Source organism: Coloeus monedula (genome assembly GCF_965178545.1).
Source record: "Coloeus monedula genome assembly, chromosome: 4".
Classification (NCBI taxonomy): domain Eukaryota; kingdom Metazoa; phylum Chordata; class Aves; order Passeriformes; family Corvidae; genus Coloeus; species Coloeus monedula.
In genome coordinates, this window is record NC_138784.1 from 62,445,797 (window position 1) to 62,467,275 (window position 21,479).

The 21,479-nt window shown below is 41.1% G+C and overlaps 1 protein-coding gene across 1 annotated transcript in view; it reads left to right on the forward strand.

The window, feature by feature from the left end:
• COG5 (component of oligomeric golgi complex 5) overlaps window positions 1-21,479 on the forward strand; it is a 185,545-nt gene that overhangs the window by 65,620 nt on the left and 98,446 nt on the right. Inside the window, exon 7 of the mRNA XM_082280227.1 lies at window positions 9,370-9,500. Within this exon, the coding sequence (XP_082136353.1) occupies window positions 9,370-9,500 (131 nt within the window). The remainder of the gene's footprint in view (window positions 1-9,369; window positions 9,501-21,479) is intronic.

Consider the following 21,479-nt stretch of genomic DNA (forward strand, 5'->3'; position numbering starts at 1 on the left):
GGATGGTACTGATTGAAACTGAATCATCGCACGTTTACATAATGCTCTATATTGAGAAATTCTACTTAGCTATTGAATGATAACATATTAATAATATGTAAAAGCTGCCAAAAAGACTTGTATTTTCAGGCCAACATGTAAATTTAGGTTATATTTTGCATCTCTCTGCTCATAACTATTCTGCTGGCTTTCATGGCTTTAGTGATGACACTAACTTAGGCAAACAAAAGACAGCCAAGCTCATATACCTTCATTTAGATGAGTCCTTATCTCAGTTTCCTAGTTCAGGAAGGAGATGGTTTACTTAATCCACTCCATTTGGAAGGGCACACTTCTTTTACATGGGTTTTTGGTGCAGTTTTAAGATATATTCAATGCATTATCTCTGGTAAATATGAGAGTACATTCCTTTCATCCTGCTTCATTTTATATACTGATATGATGCTCCATTTCAAGGACTGCTTATTGTTCACCTGTTGAGATGTTAAAAAATATTTTCGAGACAGTAAAAATCCTGTTTACTGTCTGTATGAAACTTATTAAACAGAAGCTTTGTTCACCTCTTTGTTTTCCAGGTTTGGATGCTCTCCTGAAATTTGAGCAGAAATGAGCATTACCATTGGTCTTGGTAATGAGCAAGCAGTGCAAAGCTATGGGCTTAGGTGGGGGTGGGAAGGAACTTGTCAAGGTGGAAAGCGTATGATGGCACTAAATTATTCTTACAGATTAATAAGACCAAACTGTATGAACTGATCTGTATTTGTATCCTTTCACTACATTCCTTCATAATTTCCTGTCTGTTATTTTTGAGCATTCTGTTATTCTCAACTCTTTCAAAGCTAAAGTTTATTTCTTCTGTAATGCCTCACTTGGGCTACATCTCTCTCCTGTTCCATATTATACCTTTCTGTCCCCTTTTCTGTTTTCATCTCTTTCACACATGCTGTACATTTGCTTTGCATCCATGATGCTATGAAATCTGTTCAAAACTGAAATAGGACAACTAGATTTTTACTGGCAACATGTTTTATTTTTACTTTGCTCCAAAAAAGCCCAAGAGGAATATTGACTTTTAGAGGTATTATTGTTTTGTTGCCAGAATAAATTTGATTTTGAAAGTCCATGTGCATCTGAAGAGCAGTTCCTTATCTGTGCAGTGTCTAAATTAAACTTCAATGATTTTATTGTGGAGAAGTGGGGGTTTTTCTGTTTAGTTTTAATGAACACTCTTAATTGTCAGAATAAAATGTGGACTTTATAAGTTATATAGATAACTGGGTTTGTTTCCATGATTATAACTTTTGTTTCATGTTACAGACCTGTTATGCTTGTAATTTATGGCCACTGGTATAAGAAATTTTCTTTTGAATATTTTCTGATTTCTAGGCCATAGCTCAGATAGAATACTTGGGCTGAAATTGGTTTCAGCTCCACCCAAGTACTATTGAATGGCATGAATGTTACAATTCTGTATGAGTATTTTATCACAGAGAATTTAGAAAAAGATGCAGTTTTAGTTATTAAAAATGTTTTGGGAGCTCTTAAAGAAGTTTCTAAAATCAGCCTGTTTTGAGGGAAGGCTTAAGAAGCTTAGGGTGATTTTTCAAGTTCTAGATCCTAATGTTTCACAGTTTATCAACTGTAATTCTATTAAAATACAATGTGTGCATTTCTGCAGGTTAATATCCTCCATGGGTAAAGTGTACAGAACCATAAGTAAAGTGTTCTCCCCCCATGTCTAACTAGAATTTCCTATGTTGTAGCTTGTGTCTCTTGCCTCTTGTCCCATCTGTGTGCACCTCTGGGAAATGTCTGTCTGTCAGGTAGCAGAAGATGCAGTTAGATCTCTTCTTAACCATCTCTTTTCAAGGTTAACAGACTCAGTTCTCTCAGCCCCTCCTCACATGCACATGCTTCAGTCCCCTGTCGTGGTGGTTCCCTATTGGACTAATTTGTCAATGTCTCTCTTTTACTGGGAGGCATGGAGTACAGCGGCTTTACAAATGCCAAATAATAAGAATAATGACTTCCCTCAACCTGCTGGGTACACCCAGTCCAGTACGCAGCTGGCTGCCTCTGCCTCAAGGATGTGCTGCTGGTTTAAGTTAAATTCTCTGTCTGCTGGGTCTGTTTCTAAAAGCTTCTTTCCAGCCAGTGAGCACCCAACCTGCTTGTGTGGACAGGGCTGTGCCATCCCAGGTGAACAGGGCTTAACTCGCTTTTGTTGAACTTCATAATGTTTTTGTCTGTCCTCATCTCAAGGTTGCTAAGGTTCTTCAGAACGGCAGCCCTGCTCTCCAGGGTGCTGAGCCCTTCCTCAGATTGCTGTCACCATAAGCTCACAGAGGGTTAATTCTGTCCTGTCACCCAGGTTACTAACAATGGCATTAAACAGCCACCAGCTGGATGTGGGGCTGCTGCCTGCACCCCGTGGAGTCGGCAGTCCAGGCAGCGGAGGGCAAAATAGAAAGCAGGTTTAGTAGGTCGTGGTGAAGTAAGGTTGTGAGTTTGTATTCAAGGGTGAGGGGGAGGAATGGGGGAGATCTAATGGTGCGTGGGAGGGGGAACCTTAAAGGAGTTCAACAACTCTTGCTTTAGGCCTAAGTGAGTGTGGGAGTCGTGTGGTATAACTTGTGATTAGACCTAAGTAGTGTTTGTCTTGGTGTGTTAAGCTATTTTCTGAATCATGGCATTTTCACAGGAATGTCTCCAAAATTTGGTGCTCATTGTTAAGTCAGTGATGATGATAAAAATAGATATCAAACTCATTTCCATCAGTTCCAGATCCTGCGTGGCATCTGATTTCCAGCCCAGAGAGCAGTAGGAATTAACTCTTCCATCAAGACAACTTAAATGCAGTTTTAACATAATTTAAAAATAGCTAGTCAGTCTTCCTCACTGCTCCCCCATAATTGTTCTCAATTCAGGGTGTGTTTTTTTATATTTTTGCATGCAGTCTGGAGAGAAACAGCAGGTCTCCTCTGTAGATAGGATTGGACATAGATGATTATTAAAGCACTACTAAATATTTTAACATAAACCATATTTTACAAAAAAAAATCAGGAACAATCTTTTGGAAGAAACAAGCTGATCCCAAGTGCAGGATGACACTCCATTTTTTCTTATTCCAGTCTGTTCAAGGTCAGGCTGAACAGGGCTTTGAGCAACATGATATGGAAGGTGCCCCTGCCCATGCAGAGGGGTTGAATTAGATGTTCTTTAAAGGCCCCTTCTCACCAAACCATTCTATAACAATATAAAGTACATGACACATCTGTTTTACAATACAAGATAATTGTCTGTGTTTAAATGAGCAGTTCAAGTTCTGCTTTCTTTGACTTGTATGCTGGTTTTGGTACTGTTGGCCTGATTTCTTTAAAATGAAAACAGTCTTGGATTGAAATGAAAAGCTGAGAAGTGCTTTGCTCTGTCTTTATTTTTATGTTCCCCTTCATTAGGGACATCTATCAGAAACTATACCTGGTTGTCTAATATGTTCTATTTCCTTTTCTGGACTTAAACAGAAAGAGTGTGTTAATGTGCTGTCTGAGAAAACAAACAGAAATACGGAGCCAAGGGGCCCCACTCAGTTTCTGTCTCCAGCAGGACAGTTTTGGCTTACTTAATGTTGCTCAAACAGCTAAAAACTGAAATCTTATGTATTATGCATACAAGTAGTTAATTTTTAAGATGGTAGAAATTGCTTAAATAAGGACCGGATTTCATAGGAACTTAATGGCACTGTAGTGACACAGATTTTTTTCTCTGTTATTTCACTGAAGAAATGTTTGCAGGAATTTTGCCCTGTAGGAATAGGAAAGAAGGATACCAAGAGTTTTGTAACTAACTAGATTTTAGTAAAATAAATTTTTCTTTCTCTTTAATAATGAATTAATAATACCTGCAGAAAAAATTTCAAAATTAACAATTTTGTAAAGTATATCTAAAATATATGACATTGTATATGGCACCTAGTATACAGCAGTTACATTGTTATTTTGAATACTTTACAAGGCATTGTAATCTATGCAGTTTTGAGAGGAATTAACATCTTTTTCTGAAGAGCTCAAGTTGTATGAGATGGCTGTAAGATATTGTTTAATAGTACCTGTAGTGGAATCCCTTTCACTTGATTTAAAGGCTTAATATAAGGCTTACTTCAGCAATTACTCTGGTGCCTGGTGCAGAGTGTGGGGCAGTCATTTCAGCCTAAGTGGAGAATTAGTCTGGTTTAAACAGAACATGAGCAAAGGTTCTTTTTGGAGGCATCAGCTTCCACTCTGAAGACTTAGAAATGTGCCTGCTCTTGCTATTCCCCACCTCCTCCATGCATCAATTGCATGGCAAATTTAAGTGTCTCCAAGCAGCAGACTATTGTTCTTTGAGTTAGGGTGTTTGCCTATACCACCTAGAGTCTAGAGGTATAATATAGAACTCCAGGTTGCTTTCACCAAAGGGTGAGCATTGGTCTTCTGCTGAGGTATTGGGATCTCAGGCTCTGTTTTAAGGGCTTTGGTTTTAAATTAGCTACATTGACAAAACCAAACAAATTGACATATTCAGGCCCAGCAGCATCCTGGGTCATTGGTTCAGATACAAGTGAGGCAAACAGGATATCCTTCCTTTTCCGTAGCTAGTGCTGTAACTAACATTTCCTTTAAGACCATGGAAGATAACAGAAATAAATATTGCCAGTAGCAGTTTAGGTTCAGTTTCATGAACATCTTCTACTAATGCACACATGAGTCTTCTATAGTAGTTCTTGATAAATCATGTAGCCTCTTGTCTTCTACATACTTAAATCCAAGCAGAATTCTTGGGTATCATTTAGACCTGACTTTTGGAATTGGCTTTTTGGAATTTAAATTAGTAGTTTCTTCAAAAATTGTAATTTTTCTTCATTATGGAAAAATAGCAGTGTCTTCTTAGGGTACAGATATCACCAATATTATCTGCAACTAAGACTGCAGAACCAAGTAAACCAAATGATCAATGAAAGAGAAATAATTCAAACCTTCCTCAAACAGGCACACAAAGATCTGTAATTTTATCATTCTATGATTTTATTTAAAATTTCAGAAATAGGTTATTTTCCATTAATATCCTCTCCCCCCCTTCCCAATCTCCCATGGAACATTTGTCATTACATTCTTGCATTTGTCATTGCATTCTTGCATTTGAGGGGAGTTAAGTGTCTGCAAATCTCAGGTGTTTGTTTCTGGGGAATCCACTTCAGATGTTCTAATTTCCTTCTTTCCCCCTCTTTATTATTAAGCAGTACAGAATTTGAAAAATATAAAAGTTAAAACCTAAGGTATCATTTCTATCACTGAGGTTAGTTCTCAGGCCACAGAAGAGTTTCTCTTTTGACTCAAGTAGCCTCTTGAGTGATGCAGCTTAATCACATTGGTTTATTACTGTCTTCTTTACTAACTCTTTGTTAGTGCAGCTGATTGTTCTCAGTAGACTTCTGTTGATTCTCTAATTTCTAGCAAAAGCTCAAAATCAATTCAGTCTATATAAAGAATGTAATATAGTTTTTGTGGAGCTCATAGGGATGAGCTTCATAGTCGTTTCTGTTCCAAAACATTTTAATATCTACAGGAAGTTTTAATTTTTTATCTTGATTCTGTATTATCACAAAGAATATTTGAGGTTAAAAAATGAGATCACATAATAGAAAGAATCTGTGTTGGTGAGTCATTTAGATTAAGGAAAGCTAACTGTGTTGCTCAAAGTACTGTTTTTCTGCCTGATGATCTGCATATTGGGTTGGTCTCTGTCTATGACTCTCCTCTTACATAACCATCTTAGAAATATTGGTTTAAAAATGCATTTTCAAGAAGCATCTCGCCAGTAGATTAGAAAAGCTGTTCAGGTTTAGTAAATCAAGAAAATTTAGAATTGTAGTGACAATTTTTTTTTTTAATTAAAAAAATACGAAGTTCTAACCCTTTGGTAGGCTGAAGTAGATTATAAAATGTCACTTATTCCTAGGTCTTAGTGTATTCTGCCTTGACATACAATATTTTTGTTCAAGAAAAAGATTCAGCAGGCAGTCGGTATTTTCCGTTCTTAAAAAGTAATTTCCAGCTGTGCATTCTAAGCATAATAGGGTGTGATAGAAGGGAAGCAATACCAATACCCTATGAGAGAGTTAAGGATTTGCCTTTATGTTCATGAACCTATATAAAGAGGTAGAATTGTCAGAGGGATGAGAGGTAGAGGAATGGTTATGGGACTATAGCTCCCTCCTCTGATTTGCTCCTTGGCTGTGCTGAGAAGTGGCTGGAGCAGCATGTGGTGCTTCTGAGAGGGCGATGCCTTGGTGGCTGCTCCAGCCCTGGCACATGGTGATACAAGATACTTAGGTTCTAGTTTGTTTAAAGCATAAGTCTTCCCAAAGGTAACAAAATGTTATATATGTGCTTTTAAAATCTCTTAAGGGAGAGTTGTCAGTTATAAATATATACTCACTAAATCTATTAGAGTTAATACAGTAATAGTTTTACTCCAGAGCTGTAAGGTTAAAGCAGACGGAAAGCTGACACACTTTAAACTGGACCCCAGTCCCCAGAGTCCGTGTCAGTTGAGGGGTGAGCCATTGTTTTTGCTTAATTCCTGACAAGAAGACACAAGTACCTTACAGCCCATGTCCCGCTCACCTCTAATCATGACCACAGTGTTACTGACTGACTGTGCATGGCAAGAAATAGAGTAATGATCACACAAGTGCCTGAAGCAAAATCCTACATTTGCTACTCCCTGTAATTAATAACCTATTGTATTTTTGTTGTATTTCACTTGACAGGGTTTCTTAACTAACTAAAATTGACCAGTTGGAATGTGTGAGTTCCTCTACAATATTTTAAATAAAACAGATAGGAAATGCACAGGCATTCTGGGTATGATCTGGCTGCTGTTATGTCAGCTGCCTTTCTCCTGGGTTTCATTGTGCTGTCCAAGATAGCAACATCACTCTTGAAAGCACACAAGTGTAGAGATTTCTAATATTGTGTTGTCTGCTTAGATGACAAAAACTATCAAAAGGCACATACCTACCTGTGTTGCAGCTTCTGCTCTCACATAAGAATGGCAGGAAAACACTTGCAGGTGTTTCTGACATAGACCTGCTGTCCTTATGAAAAGTGCTTTTCTTTTGAAAACTGTAATTGCTAGGGCTTCCTTACTGTTAGAATAGCAACTAGGAGCATCTATAGAAGTACAGCTAGCCACTGAACCTACAGAAAGGCCCACTGTTTTGAAATGCATCATCCCAAGACATTTTGTTAGGATTGCAGAAAATTTGGAACAAAGCTGCCGGTTTTAACAGTTTAGCAGGAGGTGGCTGCCAGTCTGAGACACAGATGGAGGTATTTGGAGGAGCCAAAGCAGCATGGTCTTTCTGTTCTTTTCTTAAAACCATCAGAAGGATTAGATTTTTAGCACTTGAAGTGACTTAATTTAGATTTTGAGATAAAACACGGCAGGAAGAAATGGTACCTTTTTTAGTCGTCTTCCTCAGATTTTCTGTGGATTTAGGAGATCATAACCATATTTTAATTTTGTTTTGTTTAAGCAGCCTGGGCTTCCAGAATATGACTTTATGCCACAAGTGAACTACAAGCAGTTCTTTTATCTGTGGTACATGTAAATACTTGGTAGTATTTCACCTTTTTTAATCTCACGTTGGCAAGAAACTTCTTCAGAGTTTACTATGGCAGTTGATTGAATTTGTGATAGTGCATTGCTCCTTTAGTTTTTCTGTGCAGCTAAAAGAAAAGGGTCAGAAAACTAGTCTTCAGATCCAAGACACTTGCTCATTGAAACTTGTGGGAGTTTAATGTTAGTTTTAATGGGTTCACATGCCTGACCACCTGTAGAGATGCAGCTTAGTCACAGCAAAAAGTTGCAGGGAAATAAGGGGTAAGTGTGGCTGCTGCAGCCCATGGCAAGAGCAGCTCTATAAACACACCAGCACGCAGGGCTTCATGAATAGCCTGTGCTGTCCTGCTGCTTGGCTGACCTTTGACCCCTCTGATCCATTTTTAAACAAACCCATGCAGAGGAAAGCATTTGCATACTGTACTGTTAAGAGAGATGATTTCCTTTATGCCTTACTAAGCTTCATGCATTATTTCAGCAAGCTTTCTGTTCTGATTTCTTACATGGTATTTTTCTTGTGCAGATGCAGGGATGTTCTCTACATAGCTGTGAAATGAATCATTTGGAATTTTGTGTTCAGTTCTGAACATGTGATTGCTAAAACTAATCTGAGAATTAGATTAGTTTATTGTGAATAAACAAAAATAATTGGCTACTAAAGTGAAAGGTTATTTGGCAAAGATTTAGAAGTTCAGTTAGCCTAGTTAAAATGTTTAAGTCTGTGCTTTAATAAACTTACTGTGAGGACTAAAAGGAAGATAACTTTATTAGGAAGTCATAGAGGGCTGTTTATAAATGGAAATAGTGGAACGTCATCTTATGAAGGAAGTATCTGATACTGTGTGAAATGCCTTGGCTATTATTTTGTTAGTTTTATTTGATCTTTCAAAAAAAGCAGGGGAAAACCTGCTTGATTAAGCAAAATGTTGAAAACTCTGTAAATGAGAGTAGTTCTGCATTGCCTTTGAGATAAGCAGTAGTGTAAAGGCCTAGGCTACCTGGTCATTGGGAATTGTGTTGACTTAAATCCAGAAAAATAAAAAAGGAGGAAAAAAAAGCCATTGAAAAAAGTTGAATTTGAATAGATTTTATTGCTGCAGTTGCCAGTCCAGCCCAGTAATCTGTAGCTACCCTATTGATGGTGGTTTCCATGATAGTAATAAATTTTGTGATGATTCTGTGATTAAAAAGGAAAAGACTGTATTCTTTTCTTCTCTTGCCATTCTTTTGTGTTTGATCCCAGATGTTTAGAAGTGCCATTTAAATATTTGAAGTATAATTTGAACCTTTTAATGCATCTTTAATTTCAGATCTTAGAGCAAATTTTGCTTATTTGAACATCTGGTTGGAGAAGTTTAATGATATAGTTAATTCTTTGGGACAAGGATATGACTTCCTGTCCCTTTTTGGCCTGTGATTTTGATTCTGCAGCTCCTAGAACTCATGTTTTGCACTTCTCTGGCAGCCTCTGGATCTAGAGAAGTTGAAGTAAATTCAATGTATTCAATATCTAGGTTTTCTTGAGTAATAATCCTTTGATTTTCAGTTTTTGTGGTATAAGACATTATTTTGATGTATTGTATTGTCAAGTGTTGTACACAAAAATGTCCCTTGGAACTGACTGTAACTCTGAAATGTTTTAACATGCTTAAAATGTTCCATTATCCTGTGTCGTGCTTATCAATGTTTTGTTGCTTTTATAGATTATCTTTCTCAAGGGATAGATCTGTCTGGAATTGAAGTAATTGAAAATGACCTGCTTTTTATTGCAAGAGCTCGTCTTGAGGTGGAAAACCAGGCTAAAAGGTTGCTTGAGCAAGGTGTGGAGACTCAGGTAAAATACACTTTGTTCTTTACTTCCTTTCAAAAATGATGTGTAAAAGAACTTGAGCTTGATTTCTTTTGCTTTTTGTAGCACTGTCCAGTGTAAATTAAACAAGAGAAAGTCTTATGTGAGAAATTCTTATGTGTGACAATATTCAAAGAAATTGACAAAACTGGTCTTGTGCAATATTTACAGGAATAAAATTTTGCCGTATTTGATCCTGAAATTTGGAAGAAAGTAGGTGCTGATATGAAGACTTTAACTATTAACACTGTCATAAAAGCTTGGTGCATTAAATACCATATACAGCTTTGCCCATGTTGCTGAGCTTTATAGAGAAATATGAAAAACGCAGTTTCTTAAGACTGTAGGAAGATTTCTACATTTTAGCTGTGCAAAAATATATTGAAAAGATTTGTGTTAAAACTTTAAAGAGCTGCTTAAAGTTCAAGGTAAATATTCACTGTAGGGAAACAAGAATGAATATGCATAATTACATTCTTTCATATTAAATGTAATTATCTACATTTTTGTAACTTGGCTACATCTATTAACTGTTTGCAGTATCTTTAGTGCTATTTTCTTGCCTTTGTAAAATTGTCCTGGGTTGCAGTGTATTCCATTACCATCCTCATGAGCCGTTGAAATCAGGTGGGGCAGTGTTTCCTTGCCTCCTCCCCCCAGACTATCTTTCTGTTAATGACCCATCATTGTCCTGCCGCCTGACTCAGAGACAACTCCCTCCAGACTATCTTCTGTTAATGAGCCTAATCAACACTTGGCCTCATGACTCATTACCCCATTGTGAGATGCTCCACCCAGAGGGAGGAACCAAGCATCCCATTGTGGATATAATCTGAGACTGAACACCAGAGACAATCCATCCCACTGGATTTCCAGAGGACAGGAGCTACACAGCCACCACTGGACCTTCTGAGGGGGAGCAGACCCTTTTTTCTACAGGATCGCCACTTTGGGAGGACTGCAGCCATCATTCTACCAGACTGCTACCACCACCCTGACTAACAGGGTGCCAGGTTGTATCCTAACTCTGTCAGTTTAACCCAGTGTTATCCGCTTTTATTGTTTTTTTTCTTTCCCCCTCCTTTTATTTCCCTATTAAATTGTTATTCTGACTTGGTGTCTCCCACTAGTTTGTTTTCAAACTAGTACATAATTTGGCGCCCAATGTGAGGCACACTGCTGAGAAAAGTCAGAATTACAATTTTGTATTGTGGAAGCCACCTGCTCACTATGATGTTCAACATGCTTACATGGGTCTTGTACCTAGCTCTCTATATTTTTCCGCACATGGGGAACTATCTGCCAATTGTAATGCTCCTGTGTAGACCAGGGTATGGTATAAAATTTGCTTTATTAGTCTATTATGCCTACTGCATGATAACCTCCGAGACAATGAACATAATTCGGAATATATACTCAACTTTGCTTGTCCTACTTTAGGCTGCTACATCTGGGGCCTCAACAATCATACCCAGCCCCTGGGGGGAGGATTAAAGAATGCTTTTTTCCAGCCTTTCAGACCGGACACAGCAGTTTTTGAAAATATTGAGTTCCCTGTGGATGTTAAAGATGGCATAATCTTGTCAGTTCTTTTCTCTTTTTTCTCTATGACCTACACTGTGTACACCATGCTTAGGATCAGAGCTATGGCATAGCATCCTCAGGATGAGAGGAAAAAAAGGACCCGAGCAACAAGCACAATGTCTACACAGATTGTCGCAAAGAAAGGAACCAAAAGCATAGTGACAGCATCCATGTCCACGCAGACTGACACAGAGGAGAAAGAACCCAGACACAAGACCACAGCGTCCATGTCCACGCAGACTGACACAGAGGAGGAAAAAACCAAAGGCGCTGTCAGCATCTCCACACAAACCGTCACTGAACCAGAACAGCCTAAACCGATTGCAGTTGCCCCCGTTCAGAAGAAGAAATCAAAAAGCAAATCAGCCCGCATTGTGACTGACGAGGATGCAGCAGGACCTTTGCACCCAGCAGAAGAGGCAGAGCCAGAGATCATCACTCGGTCGCTATCCCTGGGTGAGCTGCGTGACCTGCGGAGGGAATTCACCCGCCAGACGAACGAGTCTATCCTGACCTGGCTGCTCCGCATCTGGGACGCTGCAGCCAATGACACCATTCTGGACGGAAGTGAGGCCAGGCAGCTGGGATCTCTGTCCTGGGATGTGGTCATTGACCAGGGGATCGGGAGAACCCAAGAAACTCTCAGCCTCTGGCGGCGACTGCTTACAAGTGTAAGGGACAGGTACCTTTGTAAAGAAGACCTCCAGGTGCACCAAGGAAAATGGAGCACAATGGAACAAGGTATCCAGTGCCTGAGAGAATTGGCTGTGCTGGAGATCATTTTCTCAGAAGACGAGAGATTTCCTAAGAGCCCAGATGGTGTCCAGTGCACATCACAGATGTGGTTGAGGTTCGCACGCCTTGGACCAGAGATGTACTCCCGTTACCTGGCAACGCTGCAATGGAGGGAAGGTGAGGACAGGGTGGGTGTCTTGGTGAACAAACTGAGGATTTACGAGAACACCGTCACAGCCCCGTTTCACACTCATGTCTCATCTGTGGAAACAAGGCTGGCTGAGCAAGTCCGGAGCTTGATCGAAGAAGGCCATCAGAAACTGAAAAAGGAACTTAAGGAAGAGATTTACCACATCCCGCCAGAACCAACAAGAGTCTCTGCCATTAGGAGCCGGCGTCCCCCAACCAGGGAGACAGGATACACCCCACGAGGTAATCTCTGGTTTTTCCTTCAGGAACATGGAGAAGACATGAGTAAGTGGCATGGAAAACCCACCTCCTCCTTAGCAGACAGGGTACGTGAACTAAAAAGAGGGGCAACTACCACAAGAAGCGCATCTAGAGTCAACGCCGCTCCGGTCTCTCGCGCACAGAACTCCAGACGGCATAGGAATGATAACATGACCGATCCTCTTGAAGGGACCTCAGGAGCATATTCACCAGAAGGGAGCAACATGTACCATGATCAGGAATAGAGGGCCCTGCCTCTAGCCAGGTAGAGGAAAGGGATAATCGGGTGTTTTGGACTGTGTGGATCCGATGGCCTGGCACATCTGACCCACAAAAATACACGGCTTTGGTTGACACCGGCGCTCAATGTACTCTTATGCCATCAAGGTATGTGGGAGCAGAACCAATTTCTGTTTCTGGGGTGACAGGAGGATCCCAGCAGCTGACTGTACTGGAAGCTGAACTGAGTTTAACTGGGAACGAGTGGCAGAAATACCCCATCGTCACTGGCCCAGAGGCCCCATGCATCCTCGGCATAGACTATCTCAGAAATGGATATTTCAAGGACCCAAAAGGACATCGTTGGGCTTTTGGGATAGCTGCTGTGGAAACAGAAGAAATCGACAATTGGGTACACTGCCTGGCCTCTCAGATGACCCCTCTGCTGTGGGACTGCTGAGAGTTGAAGAACAACAGGTGCCAATTGCCACAGCAACAGTGCACCGTCGGCAATACCGCACTGACAGAGACTCTGTGGTTCCCGTCCATGAGATGATTCGCAAACTGGAGAGCCAAGGGGTGGTCAGCAAGGCCCGTTCACCTTTCAACAGCCCTATATGGCCAGTGCGTAAGTCCAGTGGAGAATGGAGGCTGACGGTGGACTACCGTGGCCTGAATGAGGTCACGCCACCATTGAGCGCCGCTGTGCCGGACATGTTGGAACTTCAGTGCGAGCTGGAGTCCAAAGCAGCGAAGTGGTACTCCACTATTGACATTGCCAATGCCTTCTTCTCCATTCCTTTGGCAGCAGAATGCAGGCCCCAGTTTGCTTTCACCTGGAGGGGTGTGCAATACACCTGGAACCGACTGCCCCAGGGATGGAAGCACAGTCCCACCATTTGCCATGGACTGATCCAGACTGCACTGGAGGCCCCAGAACATCTGCAGTACATCGACGACATCATCGTGTGGGGAAACACAGCAAAGGAAGTGTTTGAGAAAGGAGAGAAAATCATCCAGATTCTCCTGGAAGCCGGCTTTGCCATCAAAAGGAGCAAAATCAAGGGACCTGCCCGAGACATCCAGTTCCTGGGAGTAAAGTGGCAAGATGGACGACGTCAGATTCCCACCGAGGTTATCAGTAAGATCACTGCGATGTCTCCACCGACCAGCAAGAAGGAAACACAAGCTTTCCTAGGCGCCATAGGTTTCTGGAGGATATACATTCCTGAGTACAGCCAGATCGTGAGCCCTCTCTACCTGGTTACCCACAAGAAGAACGATTTCCACTGGGGCCCTGAACAGCAGCAAGCCTTTGCCCAGATCAAGCAGGAAATCGCTCATGCGGTAGCCCTTGGCCCAGTCAGGACAGGACCAGAGGTGAAGAACGTGCTCTACTCTGCAGCCGGGAACAATGGTCTGTCCTGGAGCCTCTGGCAGAAGGTGCCTGGTGAGACTCGTGGCCGACCACTGGGATTCTGGAGCCGAAGCTACGGAGGGTCTGAAACCAACTACACTCCCACAGAGAAGGAAATCTTGGCAGCCTATGAAGGAGTCCAAGCTGCCTCAGAGGTAATCGGCACTGAAGCACAGTTGCTTCTGGCACCCCGACTACTGGTGCTGGGTTGGATGTTCAAGGGAAAGGTTCCTTCCACGCATCACGCCACCGACACCACATGGAGCAAATGGATTGCTCTCATCACACAGCGTGCCCGTATTGGAAACCCAAATCGCCCTGGGATTCTAGAAGTTATAACAAACTGGCCTGAAGGTGAGACTTTTGGATTATCTTCTAAAGAAGAGGAAGAGCAAGTGACTCGTGCTGAGGAAGCCCCACCATATAATGAGCTACCGGAGACTGAAAGACAATATGCCCTCTTCACTGATGGTTCCTGCCGAATTGTAGGCGCTAACCGAAAGTGGAAAGCTGCAGTACGGAGCCCCACACGACGAGTTGCACAAGCTACCGAGGGACAAGGTGGATCGAGTCAGGTTGCAGAGCTTAAAGCTGTCCAGCTAGCTTTGGATATTGCTGAATGAGAGAAGTGGCCGAGACTCTGTCTCTACACTGACTCATGGATGGTAGCTAATGCTCTGTGGGGATGGCTGGTTCGCTGGAGAAAAGCCAACTGGCAGTGCAGAGGGAAACCCATCTGGGCCGCTGAGATTTGGCAGGACATCGCCACCCGAGTAGAGAAGCTGACCGTGAAGGTTCGACACGTGGATGCGCACGTACCCAAGAGTTGGGCTAATGAAGAGCATCACAACAACGAGCAGGTGGACCGAGCTGCTAAGGTGAAAGTATCTCAGGTGGATCTGGACTGGCAGCACAAGGGAGAATTATTCCTAGCTCGCTGGGCCCATGATGCCTCTGGTCATCAGGGGAGAGATGCAACATACCGATGGGCCCGTGACCGAGGGGTGGACCTTTCCATGGACAGCATCTCCCAGGTCATCCACAGTTGTGAGACCTGTGCTGCAATCAAACAGGCCAAGCGGGTGAAGCCTCTGTGGTACGGTGGACGATGGTCAAAGTACAGGTATGGGGAAGCCTGGCAGGTTGATTACATCAACCTTCCCCAAACTTGCCAAGGCAAGCGCTACGTGTTGACCATGGTTGAAGCAACCACTGGATGGCTGGAGACCTACCCTGTGCCTCATGCTAGAGCCTGGAACACCATTCTGGGCCTGGAAAAGCAAGTCCTGTGGAGACATGGCACCCCTGACAGGATCGAGTCAGACAACGGGACTCATTTTAAGAACAGCCTCATCAACACCTGGGCCAGAGAACACGGTATTGAATGGATATATCATATTCCTTATCATGCACCAGCTGCCGGAAAAGTTGAACGCTGCAATGGGCTACTTAAAACCACCCTGAAGGCACTTGGTGGGGGGACCTTCAAAAATTGGGAAGTGAACTTAGCAAAGGCCACCTGGATGGTCAATACCCGAGGGTCCATCAATCAAGCTGGTCCCACCGAGTCTGAACCCTTGCATGCAGTGGATGGAAATAGAGTCCCTGTGGTACACCTGAGGGGTATTTTAGGAAAGACTGTTTGGATTAATCCCACCTCAGGCAAAGGCAAACCCATCCGTGGGATTGTCTTTGCTCAAGGACCTGGTTGCACTTGGTGGGCAATGCAAAAAGATGGGGAAACCCATTGTGTACCACAAGGAGACCTAATCTTAGGTGAGAACGGTGCGTAGGGTTTCATTGTATATATATATATATATATATATATATATATATATATATATGTATGTATGTATGTGTGTGTAGAGTTTAAAGAAGATATTGATTTGGGATGATGCAGGTGGTAATAGAATAAGGGGTGGATAATGTCCTGGGTTGCAGTGTATTCTATTACCATCCCCATCAGCCGTTGAGATCAGGTGGGGCAGTGTTTCCTTGCCTCCTCCCCCCAGACTATCTTTCTGTTAATGGCCCATCATTGTCCTGCCGCCTGACTCAGAGACAACTCCCTCCAGACTATCTTCTGTTAATGAGCCTAATCAACACTTGGCCTCATGACTCATTACCCCATTGTGAGATGCTCCACCCAGAGGGAGGAACCAAGCATCCCATTGTGGATATAATCTGAGACTGAACACCAGAGACAATCCATCCCACTGGATTTCCAGAGGACAGGAGCTACACAGCCACCACTGGACCTTCTGAGGGGGAGCAGACCCTTTTTTCTACAGGATCGCCACTTTGGGAGGACTGCAGCCATCATTCTACCAGACTGCTACCACCACCCTGACTAACAGGGTGCCAGGTTGTATCCTAACTCTGTCAGTTTAACCCAGTGTTATCCGCTTTTATTGTTTTTTTCTTTCCCCCTCCTTTTATTTCCCTATTAAATTGTTATTCTGACTTGGTGTCTCCCACTAGTTTGTTTTCAAACTAATACAAAAATTTAATGTTCTTTTGTCTATACTTTTTAATGTTCTTTAATAAGCAAAGTATTTTAAATCTCTATTGCTAGACTAAGAGGAGAAATCTGGTACAAGTTTCTATCAAATTTGGATCTTAAATTAGAGAACAAAGAGGCTTAGAACAAGATATTTTTATAATTAAACTTCTCTGTAAGTTTAACTTTATAGTTAAACTTCTCTGTAAGTCAATATAGCATTTGTTTATACTATTGAAGATTGACATGAAAATAGAACGTATACAGAATAGGAAACCTATTGAGTAAATTGGCTTGATTAAACAATTGAGGATTAAAATTATCAGTGTGTCTCAAACTTTTACTTAGACCTATCATTTCCACTATTTTTCTGCAGTAAGAAGTCATGGTTGTGGTAAATACCTTTGACTATTTGCTGGTAACAAAGTGGTAGGAAAAAAACCACCCCATTTTTCACTTGATTACTATTCCAGTGTTGAAACTTCTGGCTATTTGAGCATGTTGCCAAGCTGTGATTGCACTTTTTGCAAGCTGTGAAGCTTATAGATTATTAAATAAAGATTGACTGAAGATAGGGCCTAAGAAAAAAGCAAGTGGACATTTATTTTAAATGTAGCAAAAGTCTTCATCAGTGTGAACTCCTTCTAGTTTTTCATGTCAGATTTGACCTTCTCTGATAATTTTCTCTTCATATTAAGTCCTAAAATGGAACTGACAAAGAAACCCAGGGGAAATCAATCCCACTCCACCTGAAAAATAGACAGATTTATTAGGTGTTCCAGGCTGTCGCCAGGTAATCAAGAGATTATTAAAGTATATGCCTGTTGTGCTTTAGCCAGGGGCCTGTTTCCAACAAATGGAAGAGTGTTTAGAAGAATATTATTAGTGCTTAGTCATACCAGAAATGGGGATGTTTTCATGAGGAGGTGTTGGGTTATGCATCACAGGTTTGTTGTTGGATATGATTGTGAATTTAATGTTGAGAACAATAGTTTCCTTTAGAAAATACGCCTGCAAGCATTGCCCAAGAAATCTAGAATTTGAGATGTGACTAGTGAATAGTAGGTCTTTGATTCCTATTACTGTAGCTATGTGTTTTATTGACAAGCTGATTTACATCTATACCTTCCAACTCCTGAGATTTCCCTTAAGAAGACATGGGACCTTCATCCTTTCTCCTGCATTAGGTACTACAGAATTCCTCAGATGAACTGTCTTCCTGATAGTGTATATTCTGGTAGCTGTCTGTCCCTTTGAGAATAGTGCATCTGTATTTATCCAGGTGGTTCTTCAGTTATCTGATATTCATATTTGCAAATGCAGTTTTTGTTTCCACCCTTGTTTTCATCTGCTGTGTAAATAATACATGAGATCAGTTGCCTACGTAAGAGTGAGCTGTATTTCTATATTTCATCTAGCACTTTTCAACAATGCCTTAAGAGGAAAATTAGCCTTATGTCTCCATTTTAGAGTATTTCAGTGTCCATCTGGAAGAGAAGCAGGAAGCAGAAATACATTTAAAAAGTAAAACTGGAAGTATCTATTTTTAAACGAAAGTCTAGAATTTGGTGAATGTCTTCTCTACAATTCAGCCTTTTTTTTTCAGAGACGCTGCTAGAAGTTACTCTGACAAAAAGAATGGAGCTGAAGAGTCTAAATTGCTCCTTTTAACATTTTTATATATCCCCTTTGTTTCTGAAAGAGAATATTTTTGTTAGTTTGATTGTTTATTTAATGACGTGTAAGTCACATGCTAATGAGCTGTGCACAGATTCCCCCAAATAACGTCCAGCAGTAGCACACGAAAACACATACTTACACCTAAGTAATATATTGTCTTTTTCTCTTCAGTGTAATTCATGTTTTTATGGCATGTCCACACTGTGATGTTTGTGTATTTCTCAGAAAAAATGAAATCTCTTCCCCTTTTGGAAGTGTGGCATTAGCCACTGACTGCTTTAGAAGTGAAGCCTTTCACTCCTGTTCCTGGTAGAATCTTAAAGCTGCCATCTGGGTATAAACTGGAAGTGTCTGTCAGTGTGTCTAGACTTAACAGGCTCTCATAGAGCTGCCAACCACACTTGTCTTCCTAATCCTTTTAGAAAGAGTAAGCTCTCTTTGCTATTGTTGACAAAAGTAATACCAATAATAGCAAACCTGACCACACAGGGGTACCAGTGGCTACAGGCAGGATTTTTATTGTCTTGTGTGCTTTGTTAGGCACTCCTAGTGTACATAGCACAGATTGATGGTCTTTCGTGACCCACAGAACAATTTAAAGAAAATGGATTCTACCCCATCTTTACTTTCTAGTCCTAAACTGTTGCTGCCTGCTTCGAGGTCGCCCTTCCCCCTCCCTGAGACTAGTCAGACCAGTCAGGACTTGCCCCTGCCATGTGCTCTGAACCTCTTTGTTCTAATGTGGGGCAAAACCAAAAGTAACTCAGACACTGGAGCAGTGTCTGATTGGCCGGTCACACCGGCTCCGCCCCCTGTCTGCCTCTTTCCATTCTCATGAATAAAAGAGAGAGCTCAGAGTGGGCCCACCCTCTTTGGCTCAGCTCCCTTCTGCGAGTAACTGCTGTGTATCTCTGTCTCGATTGGAAGCATCTGATTGCAGGACTAAGGCCTAAGCCAAGAGCTGCATTTCTACCTCTTTGCTTCTGCTAGTGGTATCAGCTTTGCAGTTACCATTTTGCCACTTTTAGAGCTACTGAAATGCTGGATTGCCCGTGCTACCTCTCTAGGCTGCTCGAGGCTTTCTAAAGCATTGAACTACAAGCCTAGCCGGTAAAAAAGCTGTGAGTATAACCACACTAAACTCTTTGCTAGCTTTCCTTCATACTGTAAGCAGGCTAATGGCAAATAGCTTAGGATGCAGGAAGGACTGCTTTAGCAGAGATGCATCAAGAACTTGATTAAAAGTCACCCTTCTAGCAGAAGGGACAGCAATGTTTTCTGCTTTAAAAATTTAGAAGTAGATATATATGCATCTTGCAACCACCTGAAACATCCCCAGCATTTCTTTTGCTCCCACGATGAACCCTAGGCTGAAGAATCTAGATTTGCTCTTGGTACCATGTCACCCCTGTTTTCAACAGCAATATTGTCTAAAGCAGATCTGAATAATAAAATTACTGGGGAAGAGAGAAATTCAGTAAGATTACCATAGCTCAATTCCAGGTAGAACAGTTTTTCCAGACACAGTGTTGTGGCTGCTATACTTACAAATGAGAAAACTTCTCTGCAACTTAGCTCATGCTTCAAACCCTTTCTCCTGTAATATTGCCTTGCTTGGTGTGGGTCTTAGAGCCAGGGATGACCAAGCTTAGTTCCACCTGGTAATGACAATGTTGGTAGCTTTAGGAGCCAGGCCATGTGTGCACCGAAAAGAGCTTCATTCCCATCTCTTTCATCCTCTGAAATGGTAACCTTAGTTCTGAGCTAGATTCAGTGCTTTAAACACCAGCATTGGGTCTCTGTGTAAGAAGGATGGATTTTTGCATGGGTGAAATATGTTAGGAATCTATGTTCTTGCTTGTGGCTTTATTGATACAAACTGTAATAATTAGGATATAGGTTGTGAGGTATCAATGGTATCATTAAAGATTGATTAAAATATAAATATCCATTTAGGTCTAGCAGGATGTGGTGTGGAAATGAGAGCCGAATTCAGATTTCCCTAGGTTTGGACTTTAAACAGTTTGTCCTTCTGTGTGTTACAGAAACATTATGTATTTTTGACCACATACTAAAAATTTTCATTCTTTGTCTCCTGGAGGAATCTGTACATGTCTGACTAGTTGGGCATTTTTTAGGTTTTAGAGAAATTCTGTGATTTTTTTATCCAGTTTCCCTTATATGAGGTGTGGACAAACCTACCTGCCTAGCATGGATCTGGAGAGAGTCAAAATCACTGATAATTCTTTGAAATTGTTCTGGTGATCATATAGTGAAGTGTCCTGATCATGTTAGAGAAAGAAAAAAATAGGTGTAAGCCCAGTAAGTATCCTTTGTTAAATTGTGTGTGCAGGTTTTTTTAAAATACATAGATTTATGTTTTTGCAAAATGAAGAGTTTTGCTAATTATAACCTCACAGAATAAAGAAGAGGAGGGGAAAAACTGCACAGAAATAAATCCTAAAACTCTACTTCTGACACGTATTCAAATGCTGGATTTGTATACACAGGATAAATAGGTAAACAGTATGCTCTGAACAAAATTTTCTCAGTTATTCACAGTGTAACATCTTTATACTGTTGTTATTTTGAACAAATTTGGGGGCATTTTGAGTTTTCATATTGTAACTCATTAAGAAGAATTTGTTTTGTGAATTGTTCTGTTTTGCATTCTTTTTCATGCTGAACCTTTCAGTTGTTGTCTCTGGAACAAGTACAGCTTTTCTTTACATTAAAAAATTATTAACTAGATGTATATGCATAAGTGTTCTTGACTAATGCTATTTAGTGCCTGAGAAAAGTGATGGGAGGATGAAGTGTCTGCATAATTAACCAGTTGTCTGGAGGTGATTATTCAGGAGTTGCTCAATTTATCTCAGTTCAGGGTTCCCTAAGCTAGGTGCTTGTGTAGTATGTCTTGCAGTGGTATTGCGAAATTGGTGAAATTAATCTGAGATCTCTCATAGACCAGCATTTAATCTCTTGTCAAGGATCTCTAATAGGTCTTGTTTCTTATCCCCAAGGGATTGGAGGGGAAAGTACGTACATAATTGACCAGTTTTCCAGACACAGTCATCAAGAAGTTGCATAATTTATTTCGTTTCAGGGCCCTCTGAGCTGAGTGTTTATCTACCACAGCTTGCAGGGTTATGGCAAGATTGGTGAAATTATTCTTAAATCATTCATAGGTCAGTGTTCAATCTAATGTCAAGGATCTTAAGCAATACATGCACTTATTATCCCATGGCAGCATTTTCCTGTCATGCAAATGTACTTCAAGGTGTTTGAGATATTCAGATATTAAGAATGGTTGGCATTGGGCTCCATTTTCCACTTTTTGATGAAACATGGAAAAATATAATAGTGTTTCATTTTCTAA